The sequence below is a fragment of the Thalia democratica genome, chromosome 5 (genome assembly GCF_965202585.1).
Source record: "Thalia democratica chromosome 5, ktThaDemo2.hap1.1, whole genome shotgun sequence".
Classification (NCBI taxonomy): domain Eukaryota; kingdom Metazoa; phylum Chordata; class Thaliacea; order Salpida; family Salpidae; genus Thalia; species Thalia democratica.
The window spans coordinates 40,620,424-40,631,685 of NC_139169.1; the positions used below are offsets into that span (position 1 = coordinate 40,620,424).

Here is an 11,262-nt window from a genome sequence, read left to right on the forward strand (position 1 = left end):
TTATGTTTTATGAAGGCGAAGTAGCAAAAGTAACTCGTTTTTTCTTGTTGTTGTTTGTAATCATAGGTCGTTTTACACCTTGACCACTCACACCGGTTGAAAAATTGTCATTGCAAAACTTGTTATTCATCCTCGGGTTGGTTCTTGGCTGAACGAAATGTCTGTTTTTAGGAGAACTCGAATAATTGGAACCCGCATTGCTAGTTCGTTGCAAATTACTTCGCTGCAAGTTGGTTTTAAGAGTTTGGTACAGTCCAGTTTTGAAATCTACAGGATTAAACTGGTCCAATAGAGGAGTTTCTTTCAAATCGTTTTGTATTTCTCTCACGGATTCCTCCTGAATATCAAATTCTGAACTTAAACTTTTTCGATTCATCCGCATCAACTCCTGACCTGAGATTGCGAAACTCAGCAGCTTTGAGCACGAGGGAAGCACTACAAAAATTCCGCTCGGTTCCGTTGAGTTGTTTGTGGCGTTTTTACAAATCAAACATTTCTGGTTAATTGAGAGCGTGTGACAAAGAGCATTGAACCTGTTCCTGTTCGACTCCAAATCTTCCCAGTCGATTCGCCAGCAGTTGGAGCTATAGAGCATGTGCGGACGACCGAATAAAGTGGAGAGGCAAACTTCGTCGATGTTCAGCTTGTACAAAACGCGCAAAACTGTGATCGGGACACCAGAACTTCTGGAGGCTGAATTAGAAGCTGACATCGGATTTGAGGGAACATTCGAGCAGTTTTGCCCGACAACATTCAACTCAAAGCTTTTTCCGCAAGAAAGCTCCAAAACGTCAATGAGAAACTCGTCAACGTCGCACTTTATGATGCGGTTTGTTTTGGGAAAATGAATTTGAACGTGCTCGTAGTCATTGTTGGAATCTTGCAGCCAGGCGTCAAACATTGACTGAATGCTGATGACTTCCATTTCAATTTCGTGAAAGTTTACTTTGTTGACTAACTGGTAGTCCTCGTATTGAGAGGCTTGTGTCTGTGTTGCAAAACCATCTTCTGATTGAAGGCAGAAAACGTTTACTTCTTCCACCTTTTCATGGTTGACCCTCTTCAGCGCTTGCACGATTGAAGTCTTGATTGAAGTGGCGGCTTGGTTTGAAATTAAAGTGATGCTTAACTCGCTTTTGCTCTTGGCTAAATTCAACTTGCGAAACTGAGCAATTGTGTCTCTCAAAACATTCTCGTAATCTTTACAACTTGCTGCTGAAACTTTCCTGGAGTTCTTCAAGAAACCTTCTATTATTTTGGCAGCTTTGTTGATTTTCGTGTACGACGACTTCATTAATCGTTGCATGGGGAATATGACGTCACAATAGGGCGAGAAAGTGATAAGGCAGAAGAAAGGGATTCTGTTCGATCCTGACCTCATGTTGCACACTAAAGAGAAGAAGTTTGATAAGGACTCACTGATGCATGACAGGTATTCTGTTGTGACGTCACCAGTGAGATCAATTAGCAAACATCTGATTGGTTGCCTTGAAAACGGGTGACGCAATTTAGCTGTTGCTGGTTGGTCCATTTTATACTTATTTTTATCCTGCAATATATGATGATTTAAAAAAAATGGTTTGTCCTCATCTGAAAAACTTAAGTTATGTATTTATTTAATACTTTACTTTTGTTTAGCATAACCAACAAAAATGCTAAAGAATTACAAAAATTATTTAGTTTTTCAACATCTAAAAAAGGGGTTGGTAGACTGAGGGTAAAATGCGTCCAATGTACTTTTCAACTGAAATCATACCAAAACTTACATTTAGACTCATGGTTCAAAAACTTGCAATTACTAGTGCTAATTTATCACATTTGTGGTAAAAAATACTACTTTTTAATGATTATTACAACTATTTTGAATATTTGAAGGCAGCAGAGGAGTTTTTTTTACAGTCCAAGCAACTTATAAAAAAACCTTATAAAACTAAAATTGGTCTGTAGTTTTATATTTTGATTATATCTCTTTGAATCAGAGTTAATAGTAATAAAAAAATTATAAAAAGTACAACACTTAAAATTATTTTTTTACTTAAGCGCAAATATTTTTACAGCTAAATAAAATAAAATAGTCAATAACTATGAACAATATTATCAATATGATTTATACTGTTTATTTAACACATGGCTGTTTATAATGGACTAGTATATAAAAAAAATAAATACTGTTACAATTAAAAATTACATATCTTAAGATTTGTTTTTTATCACAATAAAATAAAATGAAGATAACAAAATTCTGATTATAAATAAGTAAACTTTACCAAGATATTTATTAGCTTTTGAATTTTGAAATAAAACAAGTATTAAAACTTTATAAAGGAGAGTTTATTTTATTCAAGACATTTTTTCTTAGCAAAATGTATAAAACAAAATACATGTGCTTTAAACATTCAATGTATGATAAAAGTTTACAAACAATTTTTCAGCCAAATACTTCTCATTGTTCATTTATAGAACACTAGTAACAACTTAAAAAGTTTTGGCAAGGGAAATTTCCAAATTATCAATTAAATCATTGTACCTTTAAATAAATTAAGGTTACTTTTATAGATGATACAATCTCTTTAATAATTTAGTACAAATATAAACTAATTAAAATAGGTAGGAGACAAATATGCAGGAAGACTTTTTGCTTGGGTTGAATTTATTTTTTATTAATTCAGTTTTTTTATTACTACCACTTTTACCCCTTACTCTTATTGGGTAACTTTTTTTTTCTATTTGTTTTTTTTTAATTAATTTTATTTTTATTGCTTTTTAAACTTTTATTAATCATTATTTTTTTTTTTTTTTCACTGTTAACCCATACCCTCGGTCAATAACTTTAAAAAAAAATTTCAAGAATAATTTTTTTTTTTTTTTCATTATTTTTACTATCACTGTTAACCCTTACCATTGGTCATAGCTTAATTTTTTTATAATTTTTTTTTTACTCTCGTGCAAAAATGACCCTTCGTGCATATTTGAATAAAATTATTAAAATTTAATAAACTTGAAATATATAACAATACTACAAGTGAAAATTTGATAACAAATTTGTATTTTAATATTTTAATCATGATAAATAAATGTTTATACAGAGTTTACGGAAACTATAATATAAATCAAATTTCAATTGCCACAAAATTAACATAATATATATTATTTAACATTTCGTCATTCATTAATTAGCAAATTTTAAATCTGTTTTTCAACAAGCATGTAAAAATTCTAGTAAATACAAGCTTAAAACTAACAAATAAAAAGTATTGCAAGCCTTAATCTAAAAAAATGTTTTACAAAACTATAATTTTAAACATGAAATTAATTTATTATTGTACTAAGTTATTACTCTTAAATTATAAAGCGTATTTTGTCTAACAGTTGACTTTAACTTTTTGCAAAAAAGCTACTACTATAGTTGAAAACTAGGTAACAATAACAAACATACAACTTTGTTCAAGTAAAAAGGTATCTTTAAAGTTTGTATTTAAGTTTTATCTTTATAAGTATTACAACTATAGCTCACTTAATAGTCAAGGATAATTATATATAAAATTGTTATCAGGAAAAGTACTTATACAAATTGCATTAGTAAGTATTAAAAAAAAACTTAAATAAATATTTGCTAAGAAATAAATAAAATAAAAAAGTTTATTTACTGGAATTTAAACTAACTTTAAAGAGAAAAAAATTTTAAGCAATATGTTTGTTGTAGAAAACAACCGTTGTAAACATAATTATCACTAGTACAAAACAGATAATGAAAAAAAGGTTTTGTAAACTCAAACACTAAAAAAGTACAAACTACAGTCAATAGAAAAACTTTGACATTTATCAAAAAAAAAATTTAAAGCCCTTTATAATGTAGCAAATACTAAATTCATTTGAAATATAAAGTTATAACTTCTGTATATGGATGAAGTTCAATACTAAAATCATGCGTAATACTGCTGTAGTTTATAAACTAAAATGTCCTAGCCTTTTTATAAAGTGCAAAAAACAATCATATAAAACTACAAGCATAAAAAATTGTTCAAGCTTACTGCAACACAAAGACAATATGAACTCAACATAAGACTTTAATAAAAATATAAATTAGTAATTACAGCAACAAGGTTTACAAAAGTAAATTTAAAACCTTTGAACTAAAATATATTGAAAATTATTTAAAATCATCCTCATCAAGCGAAATAGCATAAAACAAACTTAAAAATTTTAATGATATAAATTCTGAATTCTAAAAACAAAATATATATTTATTATAAAGATTCATTACTCTTAAAATTAATTGCTCATTATAATAACACTAACAGATAATTTTATGAAGTAAAATAAAATACTTAATGCATAACTAAACTTTGTCAAGAATAACATTTTAAATTGTAAAATTATTTTTCTAATTTTAATCATTATTAATAGAAAACTAATTTATCAAAATACTTAAAATTCTTAAAAACTGCTATATAGTTTAAAACTATAAAAAGCTTATATTTAAGGAAATCATGAACACTTTTAACTTTATGGAATAATAAACCTTTATTGAGTAAAAAAACAATATTACTTGTATTGTTATAAATAACATTTAGTATATGTAGACTTGTACAATGTACACTAGGGTGTTTATAAAATCAGCAACCTTTAAATTTTCACCTGGAAAAACCACTTTGTGAAATATCGCATAAACCTTATGTGCAAATTTTCAGCTGATTTGAAGTAGTGAATATAGACATAGAAGCTAATTTAGATTTTCCGAAACAACCCAATGCAAACTGTATAGGACTCAAAAAATTCAACTTTGGAATTTTCAAGTAATTATTTTTACATGTGGGGCCAATTATAATGTAGACACATTGTGCGCAATTTATGTTAAGTTTTATGGTGGTATTTATTGTTTGTTGAAAAAATCTGGAAATTCAAGAAAACTTACAAAAATGGATAGAAATTACATAAAATAAAGAATTGCCTTAATAAACATTTTTTTAAGTCGTCACAATGAATAAAAAAGTTGCACATAGGGTTTTTGCAATATTTTCCAAGGTGAAAAAAATTCCAGCTGAAAATTCAAAGGTTGCCGATTTGCACCCTAATGTACACTGCTAACACTGTGCTAAAAAATAGTTTTGGTTTATAGATTTTTCACAAGTAAGATCACGATTATTTACCTGAAAAGTCAACAAAAAATAAATTATGGATATAAAACTATTTAAATCTTTCTATTTATAGTTTCAACTTTATATAGACAGTTTGCAATAATTCAAACTTCTCAAAGTAGAGCAAACATATTGTTAACATCATTACTTTAAAACTTTATTTGACTTACATTCATAAGCTGATTTTATGGTATGTATCCTAATGATTAAAGTATTTCTTCACACCAGTACACTAACCATAATTTTGAATGTACACATTTTTCTACTTGCTTCAGATAAAGCTTATAAGTTACTTATGTGTAACTTGGAAAAACCACTTCAGTACACACTTTAATCGTATCAAAAAATGTATAAAACAATTAATGATACTATTACATATTAAACTTATCAACATTTTTAGTTATGAGATATATACAGTTTTATAAAAAAAATTCAAATACAAACGTATGGGTAGCAATTTTTTTTATTGTTATTTTTTTCAACTTTTTGAAATTTCACTGCATCTTTTCAAATGCTTTGTTTTTTGAGCTACATGCTCCAAACTTTTAGGAAACATAAAAAAGAAATAAAAAGCTGTTATTTTGTAAAAAACAAAACAAAAACATTCAAGTGAGAAAGATTAATTTTTGGGATAAATAATTTAAAAAATCCTAAATGTAATTTTTTAAATATTAGTAGTAAAACAGCTGTAAAAGAAAGTTTAAATAGTTTTAAAATAAATAAGAAATACTTTTGGTGAATTATTCTTTTGTTGCTTTTGCTTCTTTCATATAAAAGGAAAGCTTTTAATTAAACTACTAACTATGATCTTTTATGTATCTAAAGTTATTTTGAATTTTGTCAAGTGTTTAAAAATGTCTGATAAATAAGATGTAGTACTTAACAAAATAAAATCAACTAGTAGAATAAGATGGACTCCTCTATGGACCCTTCCTCTATGGCTTTGAAATACACTTTTAATATGATTTAATTTCATAAAGACTTAATAAAGCAAGAATGATACTAGTTTACAAAATTTTGTTAACTTTGAAAATTCTACACACGTGAAAATTTTTACATGTGAATGCTTTCATTTAAAACACACTTGTCAAAAATTTTTTGTATTACTAAAACTTAAAAAGTTAGATTAATTGTCAGAAAATTATAAACTAGTTGTAATTGAAAAAACCAAGGACTTTTTGTAAACGTTTATCATTTTCTATACTTAACAGTACAGGTTCAAAATATGATATAAAATGCTAGCACTGAAATATATTCTTAACATCAACAAACCAAGTATACATATAAGATAAATTTTTTATTTTCTACTTATGTTTTACTACAATAATAGCTTGTAAATACAGTCGATGCTTCTAAAAGATAAAACTTAAAACTAAAACCTGCCTAACAGGGTTTGAAAATGTATATTTTGCGATTTTTAGAGCTCGACTAATAAAATAGAATGTTTTGATTGATAAAATAGTTATGTAGCTTTTTAACTTGACTAAATTAATTTAAAGTAAATATATATATATATATCTTTTTTAAAAACTTTATCTTAAATAAAATTATAGTAACCAATATAAGTTTTATTTAAGCTAAATGTAAATCAATCTTATATAAAACAGTTGTTTTTTTATAATAAAAATGTAGTTTTATTTAAGTGCCATCAAGATATCGTCTTTACTTTTCGTGAATATGTAATTAACTTAGTTTTTTTTAAAGTAAGCTGAAATTAAAAAATGTTTGACTAGCTCACTGTAAAACAAATTATCTACTAACTTACAAAAGTTTAAAATAAAATAATAAATCTTAATTTTTAACTATGAAAACGTTATTTGATGTCTTTTAAATAAATTTTTCAAAAAGACAACTTTAAAATATCGACTAAACTTTCACCGTTATATTTAACACAAAGTCCAACTTTAAGTTATAAATTTTTTTATAACTAAATTAAACCATTCTGTAAAACAAAATAACTTAAGTTGTGTACACGTAATTTATTTTTAGAACTTATTAAAAAACTGAGTTTTTCTTACGGAGATCATCAGCTAAAAAAATTGTTAACATTTTTTTGATAAATAGATGATATTAAGTATATTGTATGTATGCTTAATTTTAAACAGGTGATTAGCTAATATAACTAAAATAAAATGAAAAAATAAGTTATTATTTACACAAAACCAAATTTTTACAACCTTTAAATACTATTACAATCATTTTAAAGGAGAATTTAATATGAGCAGAACATTTTAAAATAAATTTTTAAACCCAACGTTTACAAACAGTTTAAAAAAAATTTTTAACCATACTCATATTAAAGCTACTATATTTATAAATAAATTACTAACATCATCTAAGATGTCTTAAATTAATAAACAAATATTTTAAATGACAACAAAATAATTATAACTCAAAAAAACTTTATTTGTTAATTTAAAAACATGTGTTCAAAGTTACAAGATTGTTTAAATTTAATGACCAAGTTTGTAAACAACCTATAAACTATAAAATAGTTTTACAATTTTCAAGTTTTCTTTATAATTTTATTTAACGTTAAGAGGTAAGATTTTAGAGGTAAGTTAAAGTTTTTATAAAATTTTCAATGTCAGTTTATTGAGATAATAATGAACATAGTACTTTTTTTCACTGGAAAACAAAAAGACCAAATAAAATATGTTGTCTATTACAAAAAATAAATACAAAGCCGAAAATTTTAAAACATTGCTACAATGATAATAAGTCTTTTAACATTTTCAGGCCAAATTAAAAATAAATTAAAACACTACAATTTTTCCACTAAAAAAAAATTGTTACTAAAAACTACCGCGCCGAACTGTTAAAAAAGCACACTATAAACTTATTTTTTAGTGTTTTGAACAATAATTTTTATTAAGCTATTTAAAGATTAATATAATATAAAACTATTAAATAAAATAAATTAAACCATTTTTATTTACTTTCATTTTTTTTGTAAACAAAATCTAAAACTTTAACCAAAGGCAACACAACATTGCATTTAATTAAGTTTTTAAGTATATTTCATAAGTATTTATTGTGTAACTTTAGAAACTACGATTGTATGTTCTTTAGCGGCAAGAGTATATTTTTTACAGAAATAAGTTATGATACTTGTACAACAATAAACTAATATATATATTTATTTCAATCGTTTTACTCAAACTAATTGTTTGTATGATTTATCTTCATTTAACTGTGAGTTTGAATTAATTTTAACTTTTATGCTAGCTGTAAAAACAAAAGTTTGAATATTACATCCCATAATTAAAGCTTTAAAATTTTACATGATTTCAGTTCATTATAAACTACTTATCTAATCAATCAATTTTTTTTATTCGTTTCTGATTATATATGTTAAAATAAACTCTAGAAATGCTAGAAAATATAAAAACTCACATGAAATTATACAAACATTTCAAAGAACCGAAAATAGAAAACTGGTATTTTAAAGTGGCACCCTTCGAACTTTAGCGACCCGGTTTCGGCGTTAATTCCATTGAAGTATGGAGAAAGAGGCCGTGAGAACCTTGTGACGCAACAACGAAAACATCGTGACGTCACAATCGACTTGAAGTTTAAATTCCCTCCGTCCCCTCTAAACGCCGACAGCTGTACGTCGTTAAGCGACTTTTAATAGCATTTCTTGAGTTTCAGCGCTGTAGAAAACTACACAAACGACGAAAATGTCTTTTTATGAAGTTGCGGCATCTGCGCAAATGGATAGAATGACATCAAAATGTTGGTGCTTGTTTCTTCTGCAAAACTGATTGATGTTTGCTAACAGACAAACAAAACTATCAATCAAAGTAACCTTGTGACCGGTTTTTTGTTACAAATCAAGTTTTAGTTTTTATTTTCTATTGATATTATGATAAATTTTGTTTGTTTGTTTTAAGCACTTCACCCAAGCCAAATTTGAATTTAATTGCACGCTAAGTAGATTAAGATAGGTAATATCAAAGCGTCTGGAGCTGGACAACAAACACTATCAGTTAGTTGATAACACTTATTTATTAAGAGCTCTTCAAAACGTATTATGTATTTACACTTCATTATTTTATAGAGGCGCTTTGATGGGTAAAAAGTAAAGACAACAAACTTTAAAATCTTCAAAAGCTTTTCTATAAATCACCTTTTGAAGACAATACGCTAATAAAGAAGCTAATAAAACCTGACGAGTCCAGTTGCCAACAAATTTTGTTGGTCAACGCGGAAAAAACGTTTTTTAATTTAATAGATAATAATGTTTGCTCACCAGCCAGTATGATGAGCACAGCAGAGTCTCTTCTGTCAGCAAACAACGGCTTGGTTAACGCTCATGTGAATTTGTTGTAAAGCGGCGCTGGCCAAAGTGACAATCAACAATGTGTGTATTCTTCACTTAGCCTGATTCGATTTTTGCGCGTTAATTTAAGTTTGATGATAAGTTTTACACAGTTAGTTATCTTGCATTACTGATGGTTAATGCATTTAATCTGTCAAATTATGTTGGATGCACAAAATTAAACTTCCGTTAATGTTTTAAGCAAATATAAATATTAATTTTAGGTAAAATTATATTTTTAGAGTTTTATTTTGTTACAACAATTGAAAAGGTTAAATATATAAAGTCTTATCTTTATGTTTGCTTAATTTTTTGTTATAAGAGTACTGTGTGTTTAAAAAACAGTTAAGTCATTGTTTTCAAAAGCGGCTAAAGTTGAGAAAATATTTTAATGAGTAATTTCAACATTATTATTATTTTAAAACTAAAATCAGTTTTTTTTACCACTTTGTCTATAATAAGATGTTTATATTTTGCTAAGGTTAGTCTTACTGCAGCTTATTTACAATTAAAAGTTGTTCCTTTATCAAAAATAACTTATGTTTTAGTAAAACAGAGACAATAAGTAAAAAAATTTTAACTTTTAAAAAAAGCAATAACGTTTTTACCTACGGACATGTCATTTATACTTAATTATCAATAGAAAGTGTCAGTCTTTTTTTTATTAGTTTTTGATTTCAGAAATAAAAATTTAATGGTTTCTTGTAATTTTTTACTTTATGATTTATTCAACATACTCAAAGAAAAGATTACTATACAGATTCCAAAATACATATACCAAAGGTTCTTTTTTTATATATTTTTTAGAAGTGTTTCTTAGCCTAAATATCAAATCAAACTTCATACGTGATACAATTTTTGTATGTATTTGTTATTATTAAAAAATTATTTCATATACAAACTTTGGAACTATAATTAATCATAGATAATGATTTTTATACAAATACAATTGTGCAAACAAAGCTATCAAAAAAGGCTTAATTGATTTACAGGAGTAAAAACACCGAAATTAAATATCTCGCAAACAAATAATGGTTACTTTACGTATCGTTTTCGAGAGTGTTTCAAAGAATTCGAGTGTTTGTTCGATAAGATAAAACACTAAAAAAGTGTATTTAGTTTTAAATGATGACCGCAATTGAAGCTGAGCTTTTGCAAATAAAAGCCTCTTGCGATGAAAGGTTTAAATTGTTTGTTTGACAACCAGTAAAACTCAGTATAAATGCTTATCGGCAAATATTTGCATAAAAGTTTTTGTTTACAATTAAAAGGTGTGATGAGCAAAACTGTTATATTTTGAAGCAAATTTCAAAAGCGAACTTTTTTAAAACTCGATGTATTTTCAAACTGAAATTCGCCTTTCTAAAATGGAAGCTTTTAAAAAATTCCCCTTGAGATTGTGGCAGATGAAAGCTGTTCATGTTGTACCTTCTTAAATTTAAGTGTCTCTCACACTCGAAATAGTATATTTACTAATAAAAACGGTAGCTGAAAGCGCGGCATATGTTAAATCGCGTTTGAGGCAATAAATGTGCTGAAAACCGAGATTTGATTTGAGAATTGAGCCGAAGCCTCTCGACTAAATTTGAAATTTGTTTGTTTATTTAATCGCTACTCAACAAAAGTAGGAAGCTCAAATCCACTTGTTTTGTTTAAATTGGAATTTTGGGCTCTTTGCTCGATCTTTTCATTTCATTGTGTTTTTCTGTAATTCGGTTAAATTTTGGTGACTCTGTCAGCATTGTATTTTGCGGTCATTGTTTTGAGGTTCGATTTCAACACAAATTTATTTTTATTGTT

At 26.7% G+C, this 11,262-nt stretch overlaps 1 protein-coding gene across 1 annotated transcript; it reads right to left on the bottom strand.

Annotated features, from left to right (window-relative positions):
- Window positions 1-7: 7 nt before the first annotated feature.
- On the bottom strand, window positions 8-1,531 carry LOC145836529 (meiosis 1 arrest protein-like). Its single transcript, XM_082944324.1, has one exon. The coding sequence runs from the start codon at window positions 1,529-1,531 to the stop codon at window positions 8-10; it is 1,524 nt and encodes a 507-aa protein (XP_082800450.1).
- Window positions 1,532-11,262: the final 9,731 nt, after the last annotated feature.